The sequence below is a fragment of the Rhipicephalus sanguineus genome, chromosome 7, assembly GCF_013339695.2.
Source record: "Rhipicephalus sanguineus isolate Rsan-2018 chromosome 7, BIME_Rsan_1.4, whole genome shotgun sequence".
Taxonomy (NCBI): Eukaryota; Metazoa; Arthropoda; class Arachnida; order Ixodida; family Ixodidae; genus Rhipicephalus; species Rhipicephalus sanguineus.
In genome coordinates, this window is record NC_051182.1 from 112,026,986 (window position 1) to 112,044,801 (window position 17,816).

The window sequence follows — 17,816 nt, forward strand, 5'->3', positions numbered from 1 at the left end:
ACACCTTGTTTTTGCACGTGTTCTTGCTTACTGTCTTCTCGCAGCAAGCGTGGTGTTTTTGGTATCGTGAAAGAGTACTTTACTAATATGAGAAAAATCATTTTGCTCTTTAGTGTCCCTTTAAAGGATCACCGACACAAAAATTTTGCGTCTCGTTTTTCCGTTCCAATAAAGCCAACGACCTACTTATCATGGCTGGGAAGCTCGTTGGCTCGAGCGTGTGATGGTTATTTGGAGATGGTTTTATAGCACTCAGTCGCAGTTTTGGTTTCAGAGAGCGTCGGGTGAGGCGGGACCCAGAGTAGATTTCTTGGAAACACAGCTGGCTACGTGAGCTCATAAAACCACATGCACATGAGCACTGCGTTGACAACTCTTTACAAAACAGGCTTCCTGGGTGCTCCCCTCCGAGAAGTAAATATGTGTGACCCCCCCACCCCTCCCCAAAAAAATGTACTGCCTCGGCAAGGACATCAATCAGCGTTTGTACTCCCATGCAAGTCTGCCCACCTTTCCGTTGAAAGGGTCAGCTCGGGTGCCTTGATGTGTCTGGCTCATCGAGGCGCCCTAATGTCGGCTAGGAGGGAGCAATCACAAGGAGCGGTGGTTGGTTTGTTTAAACAAAAAGCAAAAGGCATGTTTCGTGCGCTTTAAAACTGATTTCAAATAGATATTTCGTAGATGATGCGTGTGTGTCCACTCAAATCTATGCCACAGGTCGAAGTTTTGTGTCGGGGTGGATGGAACTCTCGCAGGTTGAGAATAGAGACAGCGAAACTCTGTGTGCATGCTTGAAAAGCTGGGAGAGCTTAGAGTATGTATTTGCCCATGTATATTGAATTGACAGCAAACGTATGTGTAATGTTTTGTTTATTTTTCTTTGCTTGCACAGAAATCGGCGATCAACTTTCACTGACACACCACTCATCCATTTGTGGCTAACGTAGCCATCGCGCTTCATTCACCCTAGGCGAAAGTCGTTAACAAGCCTTAGTGTCGACTAGTATATTTACTATACTTTACAGGTCCATTAAAGGACACAAAAGGATGGTGGGGTTACGACTGCAGTAAATACAATGAGGGAAAGGAAAATTGGCAATGCACATGGCACAAGTATGCATATATACACCGCATGCGAACAACAAAGACAATTATAATGAAAAATAAAATAGTGTCAAGATACTGGTAAAAGACAATATAAATGCAAATCGAGTAACAGTGAACAGCAAGCCATACAGTGCGCAGAGCTGTCGCTAAAAGCATGCCAGTCACATAATGAAGCGATATCGTCGGGAAGGCGACGGCACCTGGAAAATGACTTGAACGATTCTGGTTTAACAAAACAACACATGCGCACGAGAAATGAATGTGTTATGAAGGCGTTTAACGTACTATGGCGACGGAAAGAAACGTGAACAATGCAGCATCTACGTTCTCTGCTGTTTCACATTTCTTTTCAAGCGCTTGTAGCCTGGATGGTAATAAAAAGCCACCAGAGCCATCGACGATACAATCAAGAACCACTCTAGCAACTTTTATCGCAACCAAGGTCAGAGCGCGATGAAAACAGCGCGCCGCGCTGTTCGCGTTTCTTTCAATCCCCCCCTACACGTCTGAATAGTAAAGCGGCAGGTAGTGTGACGTATCATGGTAGCCACCACACGCGTTGTCAGGTAGAGTAACCTCTAGGGACGGGAACAAGGGGGCCAAACACACACACTGAACAAATGGCGGGGGGTCAGGACACGTCGGTGAAATGTAGGGCTCCGAAACGCTTACTCTTCCTCGACGCCAACGGCGTCCAGGCAAGCGTTCGCGAATTCCAGGAAGATCGGCTCCCGCATCAAAGAGTCGAGCATGCGTTCGGGGTCCTTGCTACGGTCCAGGTCTCGAAGCAGATTGCGCACATGCACGTTGCGAAGGGTCTCCAGAACGGCCTCGGAATCGCGCAAGCGGCGCAACGCCTCCGGTGGTACTGTGTGCGGAGTCGGGTACCGGTACCCGGGTTCTTGCTCGCCGTTCTCTGCCGGTGCAGGCACGTCCGGCTCGCGGCAACGGCCCTCCTCTTGCTTGTGACTGCGGTAGCAGTCGCAGGAGCAATACCGCGTGAGGCAGCGCGGACAACGATACCGCGGTTCGCCGCTACTGCACACGCCGCAGCGCGACTGTTCGCCAGCCATGATCACTCGCCTCTCAGACGACGTCTGTAACAAAGCAAACGACGACCGAAACGCAACAAAAAAGCGGATGTCTCAACGTGCTTGCTGCAGCCACTGTAAAGCAATGATTCGACTGAGCGCCGCCATGTTGGATTCACTTCGACCTTTACCGTCGCTGGCTCGTACTCGGCTTCTTCAGAATCCATAGCAAATTTGAGCAAAAACAACTGGTTTTCCACCGTACCCTGCTAGAATTTATACACGAAGCAAATTTGCATGTGTATTTCCGATATAGTGAATTACTATGACTAAGGGCACGTTTTCGAAATTAAAAAAAAAATACTGGTTCTAGTACGAGGCGAGAAAGACAACTGTGGTACAGGCGCCGCATGTTGGGTCGCTATGCTAGGAATTACGACTCGGTTTTTTTAACACCTTGTACCTCTTGTAATATAACTATGAGCCAGAAGCTTAGGTTTCCCATTCCAAAGGGGGACTTGGGTACGCCACACAATCCTTCATTCAATTCAAAATTAATCTGTCAGTGTAGCTAAAGCCCCTATCAAAATTTACTCCCTTTATGTATATTCGTAAAGGTGTCTGTATAGGTATACAAAATGCAAGCATGTAAAAAAAAGGGCAGCGCAGTGTGGCAAGCCTCCATTCACGAGTTCTGTTCACTGGATCCAGTAAGCTACCGATAAGACACTTACGCGAAATGCTTAAGCCCTTTGAATCGGTTTGAAGGCATAAGAGGTCAGGTGAACCATTGGATCAGTGAAGAAAAAGCGAACACACAAGACTCGTAAAATATGTTTGTTTATGGCTTACTCCGACTCTCTATCCTTGGTTAGTGTAATTTTCAGGAACAACAATGTAAAGAACACAGAAAAAGACATTCCACCATTATTGTCAGTTTTATTCGAGTAATTGACAATCCTGTACATAATATAAAAGCATAAAATCTCGTAAAACACACTTACATTAAACAATGCTTAACACTATCGTTTCCAAACACTTTGTACAAAGGTTTGTTTATTTGGCATTGGAATAAAATGCTAGTCAAGATGACGGGAACAGGCTTGACTGTATGGCATGCATTGAGGAGTGGCACTGCCAAGTCCCACAGTCTTGGATGCTTCAGGATTCATTTCCCGGCTTACCCGGGATGCCGCTGACATCCACAGAGAGAGAGTCTTCGATGCAAGAGTGACCATCAACTGACGCGCCATCAGCGCAAGTCTGGGTCATCCTGAACAGCGAACCGTCGCACACGCCAAGCTCAAGTCGTTGAATTAGGTCTTCCAGGGAGTCATCTCGGACTGCATTCTCCAGGAGCTTGGGCGACGAGCAGCGGCGTTCGTGTAGCATCGCTTCGGGAAAAGCTTTGTCCACCAGCGACGGACTGTACAGGAGGGCCTTGGATTTTGTCTCGCACAGTTCGTCGTAAAGTGACAACAAGTAAGCGCTCGTGTCCAGCTGCTCAGGGCCAGCGCAATCCGTCACATTTTCCCGAGCGCCACTGCAGGCTTGCCTCTCATTTATCTGCTGGTACAGCATTTCCATACGTGCACTCAGGTCGAGCTCGAAGGTGTCATTCTGAGTGGGGTCGCTTCCTTCGCCGATACGAACCGCTTCCTCTAAGTTAGCCGAATCCTTGGTCTCGACATTCAAACTGTCTTCAAATGCCACACTTCCGGGCTCCAAACTGTCTTCAAATGTAGCATTAACAGTTGTCTGGAGATGCGAATTGGGTCCTCTGCAAAACGTCTCTCCTTGGAGCTTGAAGTCACCAGGTTCATTCGGAAGAGACATGTCATTAAAAACTCCAGTGACTGACACGAACTGCTGAGCTTGGTCAGCCCCGCCGTGACTGTGACTGCCATCAGAGAAGTGGTTCATATTTTCGGGAATATTGATGCCACCGATGAATGTTTCTCTCCTGATTCCTTCTGATGAGACAGTCTCGGTTTCAGGTTTCTTTTGCTCAATTTTATTAGAGGGATGTGCCGTGAGAGAAACCACAGCCTGAGCAGCGCAGGTCCCAGGACGAGCATTGTTTGTGGGTTTGTTTGGAGCGGTTTGATGGGGACGGCAAAAGCGCTGGCCGTCGGCTCTCGGGCGGGTGCTACTTGCACATGAGCTCGAGGAAGCCTGCCTGATGGGCGCTGTCGATTGTGCGGTTGCGTTGCGCACGTTCTTACAACCGGTGCGCTTCTTCGCACGTGTTTTGAAATCCAAGGGGACGGTGATCCTCGGAGTAGAGGCAGCTTTCCCGGTAAGCTGCACTGTGTTTGGCAAGGCATTTTTAGGCAACTTCGCAAGATCCTTCTTGGGAGGCCCAGGGGTCAGGTTAGGCTTCTGCGAAGATGCGAGTATGCTCGACCTCGGCGCTCCTTTCTGTGAATTGCAAAAAAAGAAAGATTAGCATACGCAGCGTGAGGTTTAACTGAAATAGCGCTGTGTAAGTAACGCAAGTGTTTGGAAACCACTATCCTGAAGTTGTAGGTAGAGCACCAAAGCAAAAACTAAGCAAGGTCTCTGAAAACACAAAAGAAGTGATGAAGAAACAACAGATGAAAGTGAGCAGCTCAAGAGATAAAATAGAATTTACTTAGCTGTCAAAGCTGATCAACACGAAAGAACTTGCAGACAGTTCAACTTTTAGCCTCAGAGAGAGAATTCAAGATGAAATACCCGCAAGGAGACAATGGACACAGAAAAAGATGGACCAGCTTTGTCCTGTCACCTTTCTTTTTCGGTGTCCGTTATTTGCTTGCTGGTATTTCGTTGTCAATTATGTACTAACTGGCCCAACTATCAACATTGTTGCTACATCAGAGAAACGTAGCAGTAGAAACAAAAGGCAGCATCATCAGAACAGCTAAAAGGTAACTATGTGAAGCACCAAAATGCACATATCAAAAGATAAGAAGGGCAATGTTATTAGCAATTGCAATGACACAGTGAGGATGGCAGAAGACTTATTCTGCATTGTACAGCTCACAGATACCTTTTCCAATCATAAGCAAAATCAAAGTCAATACAGACACTGAACCTCCATGTGTAAATACCGATGAGGTTAGAGGGGCTTTACATGCACATGTCCTGCGGAAAAGTGGCTGGAGAAGACTGCTTAAAGGGATCGACAACTGGCCAGAATGTGTGATTAGGTTCTCATGGAAACGAAAAGACCTTGAATTATAGTGACAGAGTCAAGCTTCTTTTTCGCGATCCGAGTAGGATTTATATTTTTAAACCACGTTTGAAAGCCACAAAAAATCGGTACGTCATGGAGCCTAGCGGAAAAGCCTTGAAGCTGTATTATGGAGTCACTCACTTTGCTGTACGTAGTACGATAATTACCATAATGCACCATAATTAGTGCTCAAAATTGGAGTATGTACATTATCATCCATCCCCTCTCTATCCTGTCTTGCTTACAAGATAAACGGAGCTGCACGCTGAGAAGCGGCGCTGCCTTCGCGATACCTAGTGGAACGTGTCGAGCCGAGGTGCAAGCGCACAGAGTGCAAGCATGTGCAGCAAATCACCGTGCCCAAACACGAACCGCTGTCACGCTCACCTCCAGCATATGTTTTGTGTATAAGACTCCATAGTTGCCGCAGATAGAAAATATTTTATTATAAATGTTTCACAGTGTCTTCCGCTTTACTATTCCATGATCTGACACTCTGAATAGTAAGCTTTCAATTGTGCTAAAGAAAACAGGCACCAGAAAAGTTGGTTGTAAGTCCCATTAAAAGTGAATATGAAGATGGAGAAAATTTATTACTTTCCAACTCTACACTCAATGCCTTAAGACTTCAAATGCAACAGGGAGTTTAAAAAAGGCTGACATTATATTATTATATTAGTACACAAGAAGGGAAATGTAAAAAAACAATACACTGGTCAGATTATTTTCAGTATCATACAAAATACTACCTATTCCCAAAGGCTATCTTTAATAAGAAACATGCTTGACATTATTTAACGTAGAGATGAAGTTCACTTCAGGAAAGGGCACTCCACAATTAATCATTCATGTAATCCCGTAACTGAGAAATCTGCCAAGTTCAACCCCTTTTTATATGGATTTCGTAAACTTCGAAAAGGCACTAAGCTCGGGAAAGATACCAGTACTTTCAGAGGCATTGCAACATCAAGAAGTACTTGAGACATACAGTGAAACCTCGGTGATACGATCACAGTTCATACGAATTTCGGGGTGATACGAAATTTTCGTTGCAAGTCACCCGAGAGGTGTTGCTGTTTCGAACTCAATCGGTCTGAGGACGCGAAAACGAGCTCTCACTGCGCCGTCTCTTACAACGAGCATCTCGGGTGCGCGCGCGCCTGCTCGGTAGCCCCGAGCTCGTGGCCGCTGCAGTGACCAAATAATTTCAAAATTAACGTATTCAGTGCCGGCAACACCTTTTTTGGAACTGCTGGCCTTTTAATAAAAAGAAATTCAATCCTGCCTGCATTTTATACACTTGCTGGGCAAGAAGTCGGAATTGCCAATCCTTGCAGAAGGGTCTCATTGGAGGGGCCGTAACTATTAGTGCAACGACATTATGCAACATGTTTTTATTGATTGTGAAAGCTGATGTGGAGGAGAATAAGTGGACAAAGTTTAAGAAATATAAAAAATGGTTTTTTTTTTAATTGTCGTCAGAAGTTTTCATTGTTCGGTGTTTTCTTGAACTTAGCCCGATCATATCTCTTTACTGAAAAGCTATATAAGATTCGGCAGTTTGGTAGATAAGCATGCGAAGTACGTAATGCGGAATTTTTGTCGCTCTGCTAGAAGGATTTTTGGAGATAAAGACCTTCAAAGTCAAGAAAATAACGTTTCCTGGGCCAATTTTGAGGTTTTTTATAAAAACATCTACACTACACATAAAAACTAAAAGTACCTGATAAGAAGCAAAAACATGCATATATTTAGTTAAAGAAATTTCAGCTACCTAACTTTAATATATTTTGTGCAATTCATAACGAAAGTTGGCCAAAACAGCAGAGCGGATGAGCGCTCCACTCCACCTCTTCGCCATTATTGATTTCCTGTGCTTCGAAAAAATTTTTGGCGGCAAAACAATTTGCGGATGTCTTCTTTCCACTCATCAGGCAATAATATATAAAATTTTGAAATAAATTTAAGAGGTCGACCAGCCATCAATTGTTCGATCTTACGTGGAATCACCCAGCTATATCACCGTGGGACGTGGATGCACCCACATTTACACCTAGTGGCACATCTCCATTCCGATGACTAACATCTATGATCTTGACTTAACCCTTGTGGTAGCTGAAGTAGTTAACATACACCCGGATGCAACATAAAGTGAATCCTGCACAAAGATGGGATCAACAAGCACGTAATGAACACTGGTACACAATATGCACTGTTTGAAAGCGTCGTTATCTGACGGGACAAACGCCGAGGCATGCGCTCCCCAGTAACCTACGCCTGTGCTCATGCATATACCACAAGGCACTTCAGGAACGCGAACGGCAGAGCTTGTAGCTTGAGCCGTGAATGCGGGAAGGCGTGCCACTAACCGCTGGCATCTCTTTTGCTGCACCAATCGCTCACTGAGCGACATTCACTCGTCGACATCATTGCCTTTCTGTGTCGCTTATTGCAGCAGTTTTATTAGCCGGTGCTATTGCACTCGAAGCACTAGGCGGTGGAGAAACGCCTTTGGTGCAAGTGGAAGCTGCACTACTCTGTCGACGAGTTGTCAAGCTAACATGACACGAGAAGCAAAGCACGTACTGTGTTGCGTTGCCGCCAAACCGAATCATCACATATGGCCCATTTCACCGACTGCAGAGTTTCCTACAATAATGCATTGAAAGCCTCCATTGCGCTGAAACTACCAAAGCGCTTCCTGCCGGCACTCGTTAGTGCCATGATGCAGTACTTCACACTGCTCCTAGACGACGACACCGGCCCACCAACGAAGATCAGTGCGAGAGGGAGGCGTGAGAGATATAAGGCGCCCTAGTAAAGCCTTGTGCATGTGCGTTGGTGGTGCAGTGGGTAGAGCGCCGGGCACCTGTTGTCGCTGGCCGAGAGGTTGTGGGTTCGATTCCCAGGTCACCGAAACTTTTTCTTCTGTTTTATCTTTATTATCTGCTCGTGTACATTTTACCGACTTCCATGACAGAAATAACGTCAGTGAAGTCTTGGTGGACCCCGGCATAAAAAACTTACGTGTTAAAAGAAGACCATAAATTCACAGCCCAACTTTCTGCTGAACTTCAATTGATGGCGCAAATGTTAAGACAGGAACGTACAAGACACGTAAGACACTGACAAGCACACACTTGCAACTAAATTTTATTCTTCCGGAAGCTTAGCTTAAGAATCCTCAAGCATGCGTACAACACCACAAAAGCAAAATCAATCTCTGCTATCCCCGCTTGATCAAACCCTATCCACCAAAAAACTATATTCATTTTGATAAAGAGTTACAGAAGGAACGCTGACACACAGATTGCCAGCTTTATGTATGTACATAGCCTCAGCCAATTCCCTTGCCACCTTATCTTTGCTTTTCCGCAAAATGCACACGCTGCCCAGTAGTGGTTTACACGTGCAAGCCTTACAGTGATGTGGCAAATGGCCCCTTACGATGTGGCCCCTTACGGCGGAATGACCTTATTTTCTCCACTTTTTATTTTTGTCTTTTCTTCCTACTTTCCCACTCCCAATCATCTAACCGTCTCTTACGTACGTATTTCTACAGCGGATGTGTTTACCTTTCCATTGTTATCCCTAAAACCCAAGGCTTCATGTAGGCTAGTGCCCAAACATACACCTGGGTGGATATCTCCACATTCAATTAAAGCATGTCTGTCGTTTCCTTAGCTTGCCCGCAGTATATACCTTATTTATTCGTGGCCGTGCCTCCTGTCTGACTGTTCCGAGCAAGACGAACTGGCTCCTGACACCTTTGTCCGTGGACACCGAGACAGCCACCCGGGCAGCAGTGTCCTTCTCGCCAGGCTTCCAGGTGAAGGTGACCATCTGTGACTGTCCGGGAAGCACCTTGAACACTTCAGTGTCAGCGGTGAATCCTTTGCCTTGCGGCACGCCCAGCCTCACAAGTTGCTCGGCGTTTGTCGTGTTCAGAACCCGCAGTTTGCGCACGGCGTCGCGGTTTGCGGGGACGTTCTCAAAGGTGACCTGAGGCGGCTTAGCGAAGGGTTGAAGGAGCAGCGTCTCCACTGCTGCTTCGCCTTCGACCGCTTTGGTAGGCGGCGAGAAAGTGAGCACCTGTTTGGCCATCATCTTGTCTGTGGAGTGGAGAAAAAGAACGCACATCAAAATGCGTAGTCTGTAACAGTTGGGTTGACGAAACTTTGTGTAATGACGTCGCTGCTAGCGCAGCAATAGAAAAGCATTGAACGACAGCAGGCAGTTTTAGAAGTGGGTACGCAAAGATAGAGTTCGTAGCGTACGCAAGCTATTTCAGTGGGTGTACGCAAGAGGATAGCGCACGACGCATGCGCAGTGGCAGCAAACGCTAATGCAAAGATTCACCCCCGTATTCAGAAACGCTCCTTCACTTGAACTTGACTTGCCACCGCCTTCAACGCGTTTCGAACGCGCTGTCCAAGGCGGTGGCAAGTCAAGTTCAAGTCGAGGAGCGTTTCTGAATACGGGGGTAAGTTGAGCTATGCTAAAAGACGGGGCGTGCAAACACGGACACAAGAGAGAAGTCAAGAAATCACAGACGCCGTGGCGTTTGTGATGTCTTTGACTTATCTCTTGTGTCCGTGTTTGCACGCCCTGTCTTTTTTAACATGAATACCTACGAACTAGTTGAGCTCTCTGTGATTCAAAGTTGAGCTAGTCGGTAAGTAATCATCGCGAAACAGCGTGGGTGTGCAAGCATTGACAGAAAAACAAAACGAGACAACACAAACGCCGAAACATCGAGTCGGCGTTTCTCGCTCACCTGCGTCAGATGCGGAGAACGGTGCACGCAACCAGCGGTCCGAACGGAATGATTTCAAGGGAACCGTGCTATGCGAGCCGTCACAAGATTTCAGGAAGTAAGCATTACGGTCTATTGGAAGGTTTAAACATCATGCTGCCGATATATCCTCGCTAGTTCACGAATGTCACGCTTGTTTCCGCGACGAACGCTGCTGCTCAGACGGGAGCGGGTCGTTGTCGTTGCTTGCGGCGCACTGGCACCACGTAAACGCCCACCAAAAACAGCTCGCGTTACCTCGATTAGAAGGTCAGATTGAAAGTCTTGAAAGCTCACCGCACAAATCCGGGGTTTTCAAGCAGCCGTCACTGCCAGATTCCTTGGTTTACGGCCCCTGGCAAAACAGAACGACGCCAGATTTCAAACCGAGCGCACGCGCAAGAACACACTCCTGAGCGGGTGTCCCGCTGGTCCAATCAAATTAGAAGCTTTATGTCATGTGACTAAATAAATGCGTGATGATGATGTGCCTCTACACATGGTTCATATTAACAACTGTTAAAACATCTTCTTCGGTGTGAGATAGCGCACGTCGCCACCGAGACCAACATTTTTACCACAATTTTCGTTGTCTTTTATTGTTGGCGAAGGCCGATTGCAACGTTTTTCACAGCGCAAAAAGTCCCGTTTGCGGCGACTAAGCGTAACCTCCGAGACTTGTACGCGCAATGAGTATCTCGGAGGTCCCGATAGGGTGGCTAGAAGGGGAGGTGTGCTGAGCGCGGCGGCCAGCCATAGGAGAGGGTGGTCCTCTTTCGCGTGATCGCCGCTAGGGCACAACATAGCGCTGCCATCTGGGGCGCCGTCAGCGTTTCCGCGGCACTAACCCGGCTGTCAACGCCTGGCCGGCGGTTTGTAGTTGTGTAGTTTCTGCGAAGTGTTGGCGTGTTCTGTTGATTCATGAGTGCTGTGTGCTGGCAAAGATGCCGTCTATCTCAAAGAAAAAAACTCAGCGTTATTGGTGCTTCGTGCCAGGGTGTGATTCCGGCTACAGATCCTGTTCGGAAAAGTGTCCCTTTTCCGTGCACCAACTTGCCAAGAACTGTTCTTGAAGCGGACATGCGCCATTCCGAGGGCTGACAAACCGCTTCAAGAAAATTCCGCTGTTTGCGCAAAGCATTTGCGCAAACAGAGGAGTGAATGACAAAAAGTCAAAAAATTAATGACAAAAAAGTCAAAAGAAGAAACCTTGTGTGATGTGAGACATGCCGCGGAAACGATCAAGTGCATTCTGTTGTACACAATAAAGTTTATTTACCTATTAACATGTTGCATTTATTTATTTGGTTTATGAACTGAGCCTGAAAAGACTACCGAACGTTGTATTACCATGTATGCCATGGTTTAATCCTGATTTTGTTGGCGTAAATCAAGTTATCTGCTTTCGCACGTAATGAGGCGCACGAATAAAATGATCAGAGCGCATTGGAGCATAATTAAGCCCCCAGGGCCGTAAGTAAGGGGGGGGGGTTGAGGGGGTTCTGACACCCCCAAAATTTTTTCATGCTTTATTTATTTATCTATCATAGTACCCACTGCGCCCAAGGGCATATTACAGTAGGGGGGAAGAATACAATATTTCGATACAGAATACAGATTCCGACACTTTAACACTACAATAAACACAATTCACTGCCAACTTACGTAGTGATACATGGGATATACACAATATAAATCGGGTTCACAGTACAGTTTTGTCCTTACACAACCGCGCCAGTACACTACTGGAGACCCAGCAGTGAACTTGAAAATATATCTTCATGTGAAGTAATTTCTGCTACTTTAGGAGACGACCTATTCCACTTGCTTATCGTCCTCGGAAAAAAAATGACACTTTAAATGCGTCAGCCGGGCAGCTTATTTCCTTTATCTTATTGGCATGATATAATCGCTGCGAAACGTAATCCGGTTTGTGAAAGTATCGCGAGGGGTCCAGAACCGTTCGGTCATGAAATACGTTATGAAATAGTTTCAACCGCAGATATTCCCTTCGTTTGTGTAGAAGTTCCCAGCCAAGCCTTTCTTTTGCTTTTGAAACACTGAAATTCCTGGTATATAGTCAGAGCAGACAAACCAAACAGCCACGTTGTGAATTCTTTCTAAATTGGACACATCATTTGCCTTCCACGGATCACACACAGCACAAGCGTAATCTAAGATAGATCGAACGTTAGACATGTACAGTTGAGTCTTGGCCTCAAATGGTAACTTTTTTGCATTTCTGCATGCCCCTTACAGTGGCAGCGATAAGCGCCCACACCTCCGTGGGTAGGTCGCCCCGGCAGATGCGCAGGAAACCTAGCACACACCCGGCTTTAATTGTGACGCGATTGATGTGATGGCTCCAGGAAAGGTCCGGTGTGAAATATACACGAAGATGCTTGTGTTCGCGAACTGATAGCAGCCTGGTTGAATTTATAACATAAAAAGAGTCATGGGGGGCGTTTTCCCTAGTGAAACACATATGCACTGTTTTTCTTTTCCATTAATAACATACGCCACCTATCACACCATTATAAGACCCTGTCGATGTCATTTTGGACAGTAGCGCAATAATGGGAGCTCTGTATAATTTTGTACAAAACGCAGTCATCGGCAAATAATTTGATATGTGATGAAATACCGGAACAAATGTCATTTATGAAGATGAGGAACAATAGCGGACCCAAGACTGACCCTTGGTGCACGCCAGAGGACAGATCAACATCCCGGGATGCGTCTTACTATTGATAACGACCTTCTGCCTTCACAAATTTAAATACTCGTTTATCCGGTTCACAATTAACTGTATCGTTCACATAATACATTTTTAGTTTTTCAATTAATAAAGAGTGGGGTGCAACGCCAAAGGCTTTTTTTTTTTAATCTACGAAGAAGCAGTCAACAGAGAAACCCTTGTCTAAAGCACAGGATAAGTCGTGTGTCAATTCAAGTAATTGTGTTATACAGGAAAAACGACTACGAAAGCCGTGCTGCTAAGGATTAAGTAAGGAAGGCGTGTTCATATGAGTCATAACATTGGTAAATAGAACATGTTCGAGTATTTTGCATGCAACACTTGTAAAGGAAATGGGCCTATAGTTTAAAACACTACTTCGCGGTCCACTCTTGTGAACAGGCACTAAGTTAGCAAGTCATATAGTCATCGGGTAATGAAGATTCTTCTAAAGACTTTTCGGGTGACACTAAAATACTTGCACGCCTTCACAGCGACCACCACTTGCTTTCCGTCTGAACAAAACTCGGCTATGTACCCCGTATTTCAAAGCCGCATGATAACAGTACCGCAATACAAGCTGTGCGCTAAGGAACTGCATTATCAGCTAAAGTTTTATATAATTTGGTAACGCATTTCTACTGAAGCGTTCTCCCTGCCGAGGACGGATAACGGCCACGTTCGCTGACGGCGCCCCCGACGACAGCGCCGCCCCACGGCATTCACGCGAATGGCGGCCAACTTTTGCCGCCCGGTCGTCACACCTCCCCTTCTAGCCACCCTAGTCCCGATTCAGAGCTGGGCGCCGCCATGTTGGATACACTTCGATCTTTACCATCACTGGCTCGCATTCGGCTTCCTACAATCCATAGCGCCAAACTTGAGCTGGAAACGCGGGCTTGACGAGAAACTTCAGCACGATGGTACATGCTTCGTATCTTGGGTCGGTATGTTAGGACTGAAGTAAAAGGATTCAATTTATTTAACAGCTTGCACCTCTTATAATACAATTATGAGCCATAAGCGTAGGTCTCCCATTTCATAGAGGGAAGTGGGTACGCCACACAATCGTGCATTGAGATTGGCAATTGCCAAGATCCAAAATTAATCTCCCGGTGTAGTGATCAAATTTACTCCCTTTATGTATGTTCGTGCGGGCCTCTGTACACGTACCTTTACGTATATACATACAAAACAGAAATATGTAAAAAATGAAGAGGGAAGCTGAACCCCCCCCCCCCTAGAGTCTGACCACAGCTGAGCAAAATGTATCCCACAAGATAAGGCATGGCAATGCAGTGTTTTCCTTGCACACTCTGCTGGCGAATAAACAGCCCGTCAAGCTTTTGCATGCTTAATTGCTTGGTAAATCTTTATTCGCTCATTTGTATCCACATGACTTCTGCAACCATCACTCGCCATTCACACGTTAAATTAGATTTGATACAGTCTATTTCAGAGGTGGAATGTTGACCGACACTATCGTGGAACCTCTGTTAGCAACTTGATAATTACGAGTTGCGCATCAGGCAGTAGTAGGAAAAATGGTGGCCCAGCAAAGAAAAAAAAGCAAGTGTTCATTTCCAGCTCAACTTGCATTTAAATGTTCAACGGTGTCTACCAATTACCAGCTGCGAAATGTCACTGTGCATCTTTTGCCGCCCGACAGTTTTGCTTGCTGTCTGCTGGAATCCGTAGATAGGAGGGCATGTAAATATAGAAAAAGCTCTACAGTGCCATCTTTTGCAGGAGCACGACACCACTGGGCCCTTTTTAAAGACGAGGATTAAACCTCCACCCAGCTCAGCCTGATACGAACAAAAGCGAAACTGAAGTGCCGTCACCTAACGAGCCAATGACTGGTCAGTTTGCGTTTACGATGACCACAGCGAAGGCACAAATTTTTTTAGCTTTCTCACTGTAAGATTGTTGGAACCTGTCGCTGGCCATCATTTGCCGAGCCTGTCCTTGCTGCCCCTGCCAGTGCTGTACGGGGTCGTCCACCTCTACGGTGCACACCTCATTAGTATTCAAGTAGGGATGCGCGAATAGTGAATTTGAGGTTCGAAGCGAATCCGAAGCGAATAGTGATTTGGTCGAATAATTTCGAATTGAATAGTTCGAATAGTAATTAGCGCATATTATTAAGAAAAATGAGCATTTTTGTCATGACCCTTGCACAATATCTTTAAGGATTGGAACTAGGTATGAGTGAATGTCACTTTTTTGGTTTGAAATGAAGTGGAAGCAGCCTCGAATAGTATCAAGATTTGAATAGCAGTAGGGTGCAAGTTATAAGTGGCTGTTACAATTTAAAAATTACTATACTTAGTGCATATAAGCCCATATAACACGCTTTTAAACTTAAAAAAATATGTACATTTAACCTTGAAGTGTGGCTTCGCGGCAGTGCAGATTTCCCCTGGATGGGTTGTTTCGCGGCACAGCAACGAGACGCTGCAGTGAAACCACCTTTACAGAGGGTTATGTGCAGTCACATGTATACATATATTCATTTCGAATACTTCGAAATTTCGAATAATCTAAATTCGTATCGAAGCGAATTCGAATACTGTAATATTCATTCGAATATTCGAAACGCCCGAATATTCACCCATCCCTATATTCAAGGCCTCATAGAAGCTGATGTTCAATACATAAATCGGAAAATTAGTATTTTGTTTATCGACACCATGACTGGACGTCTTATAACGGACATTCCACTTGCGAAGTTGAACAAATGTTCTAGTATTACCGGCTTGAATACTGATGAGGTGTTCACCTTAGGTGCGGTCGTACCTGTAGATGGAAGCTTACTGAAAGAAGTAGACTGATCTGTCCACCCTCTAAAACAGACGATGCGGGAAAGTCGTTGCATTCACTAATCATTGATGCCGCCTGTTCGATGAATTTCACAGGTAACGCAGTCACACCAACACGGGTGCATCATGCAGTTTGGCAGAACATACAGGTGCTGCACTTAACAGCTTCAAAACCAGAACGCCACAAGCAGGACATGCTTCCCTGGCTTATCAGAAATGCAGTTCGTGTAAAACTGGAATGTGCGACGCAGAGTCGTCTGCATTAGACAGCGCTGAAAACCAGACAGCGTGGGCAGGAAACTGCTCCGGCCGGCTGTGCAGCGGGCATCCGAGGGCACCGGCACCTGTAGGAACACTATCCGTCACTGGTCAGCCTGTCGAGTGTCCTACGGGTCACTAATGTAAAACACGCAGGCCGCTGTATGCGTGCTACGCTCGCACGGATTCCCTATCGGTCTCGAGGCTGTCGACGAGGCAAAGCGCTGATGTGACTAGAGTCGCTGGATCTCGAACAGCCGTACTTCCGTGTCGTACCAGATGGGGGGGTCCACGTTCCTGCAAAGGATGAAAGAACAAGCCCGTGGCTCAATTCTAAACATGACAAGGCAAAGCAAACTTATTACAGTGGAACTGTATGTGGTACACCTCCTTGATTTATTTGTGTCACTGTCCGCGTGCAAAAACCCCTAGCGCCGTCTGGGGAGCAGTAGAAGAACTCACTTTATTGCATCAGTTCTACTACTCCCTAAAGGGCACCAGGGGTTTTAGCAGTTTAGTGCTTCAAATACATATATCAAGCATTAAAATGATAAAAATCCCTGGTGCCCTCTAGGGAACACTGGAAGAACTAATGCATTAAAGTGATCAAGCATTTGTTTCACCAACTCGAGTCGAGGCACTACGTTGGCACATTCATCCGTAGCAAGTATAGGTGTGGCCACACATTGTGGGAATGCGCAAGGAGCAGTGGATTTATGAAAAACGGCGACAAAAGCAGAGACTGAAGTGTGCCTGTCCGCTCCGCTGGTCCTTCTCAGAGAGGAATGGTCTAGAGTTTTTTATTTAATTCAACAAAACATTTGCAGCAGGGTGTTGAAGTGAAAGAAATGCTGGTTCGGTTTGGGTTGAACGCACTCATATTTCGTTCCGGTTCAGTTGCGATACGGTGAAACAAACATTTAAAATGATTCGCGAACGAGCCTGCAGCACTCTACTGGATCGAGAACCAGTTTGACGCAGTAAATTCATCTTTCCCATGGTGACAGGTTGCACAGTGCCATTGACTTGTGCGCACGACACGTGTGCAAGTTTTGTCGGAAGAAAAAAGAAATCGGCTCCTTCGCACATGGGAGAAAATTCACACTCTAACATAGATATAAACGAAGCCCACATTAACGAGGTTTTACTGTATTGAAAAGGCAGTGAGATGAAGAGGAACATGAGAGCGCACCTCAGGTAGATGAGTCCCCACATGTAGGTCCGGAACCACATCGTAGTGCCCGCATTGGACTGGTACTTGCGTATCAGGATCGGATGCGGCACAGGCAGGAGTCCGACAAGCGTTCCATGCTGCAGGAACTTGAGGATCTCGCTCTCATCCGTCAGACCTCTGCACAGCACAACGCCGAGAGAAGTACAAGTGAGCAAAAGGCAGGGAGGTTAACCGGAACTGAAACTTATGGTTTGCTACGCTGCACCGGGGGCACGGGGAAACAAAGATGGAATGAAGAGAAAAAGCAGCCATGCAAAAAAAAAAAGGAACAGGCACTACAGTCTCTCTAATCAAGTCACTGGTAGCTGATATCCTAGTAGATGTTAAAAGGAAAAAAATGAAAACGCCACATTGTGAGAAGGACAGACAACGGATGGTCAGTTAGAACATCGGAATGGACAGCAGGAGGTAGTAGGAAGCGTGGAAGAGGATGGCCAGGGGTTAAGGTGTAACAACAAAATTAGGACACTCAGAGGCATAAAATGGAACTGGCTCAGGCAGGACAGGGTGGGTTGGAGATCATTGGGACAGCCCTTCATTCTGCAGTGGACATAACACAGGCTGATAATGATGTAAAAAATTCTACAGTATTGAAGCTGGGTTGTTCCAGTG

The 17,816-nt window shown here is 46.0% G+C and overlaps 3 protein-coding genes across 3 annotated transcripts in view; all 3 read right to left on the minus strand.

Moving 5' to 3' along the window:
• Positions 1 to 861: 861 nt before the first annotated feature.
• Positions 862 to 2,344, minus strand: LOC119399767 (zinc finger HIT domain-containing protein 3). Its single transcript, XM_037666608.2, has one exon. It carries the CDS (start codon positions 2,178 to 2,180, stop codon positions 1,776 to 1,778), a length of 405 nt encoding a protein of 134 aa, XP_037522536.1. The 5' UTR covers positions 2,181 to 2,344; the 3' UTR covers positions 862 to 1,775.
• Positions 2,345 to 3,028: 684 nt separating this feature from the next.
• On the minus strand, positions 3,029 to 10,592 carry LOC119399763 (uncharacterized). Its single transcript, XM_037666602.2, has 3 exons — positions 10,451 to 10,592; positions 9,061 to 9,470; positions 3,029 to 4,559 (listed from the first exon to the last, which is right to left on the minus strand). The coding sequence occupies exons 2-3, from the start codon at positions 9,463 to 9,465 to the stop codon at positions 3,300 to 3,302; spliced, it is 1,665 nt and encodes a 554-aa protein (XP_037522530.1). The 5' UTR covers positions 9,466 to 9,470; positions 10,451 to 10,592; the 3' UTR covers positions 3,029 to 3,299.
• Positions 10,593 to 14,234: 3,642 nt separating this feature from the next.
• Positions 14,235 to 17,816, minus strand: part of LOC119399762 (protein HID1) — a 39,163-nt gene continuing 35,581 nt past the window's right edge. Inside the window, exons 18-19 of the mRNA XM_037666600.2 lie at positions 17,163 to 17,321; positions 14,235 to 16,267 (exon numbers count right to left, since the gene is read on the minus strand). Of these exons, the coding sequence (XP_037522528.1) occupies positions 16,204 to 16,267; positions 17,163 to 17,321 (223 nt within the window). The 3' untranslated portion in view covers positions 14,235 to 16,203. The remainder of the gene's footprint in view (positions 16,268 to 17,162; positions 17,322 to 17,816) is intronic.

What these genes read in the sequence shown, in the direction of transcription:
- LOC119399763 (XM_037666602.2), bottom strand. Translation starts at nt 9,465, where the DNA reads ATGATGGCCAAACAGGTGCTCACTTTCTCGCCGCCTACCAAAGCGGTC. An exon ending in CACGGCCACGAATAAATAAG is followed by an intron (nt 4,560 to 9,060) that starts GTATATACTGCG and finishes TGCAATTCACAG; the next exon opens with AAAGGAGCGCCGAGGTCGAG.
- LOC119399767 (XM_037666608.2), bottom strand. Translation starts at nt 2,180, where the DNA reads ATGGCTGGCGAACAGTCGCGCTGCGGCGTGTGCAGTAGCGGCGAACCG.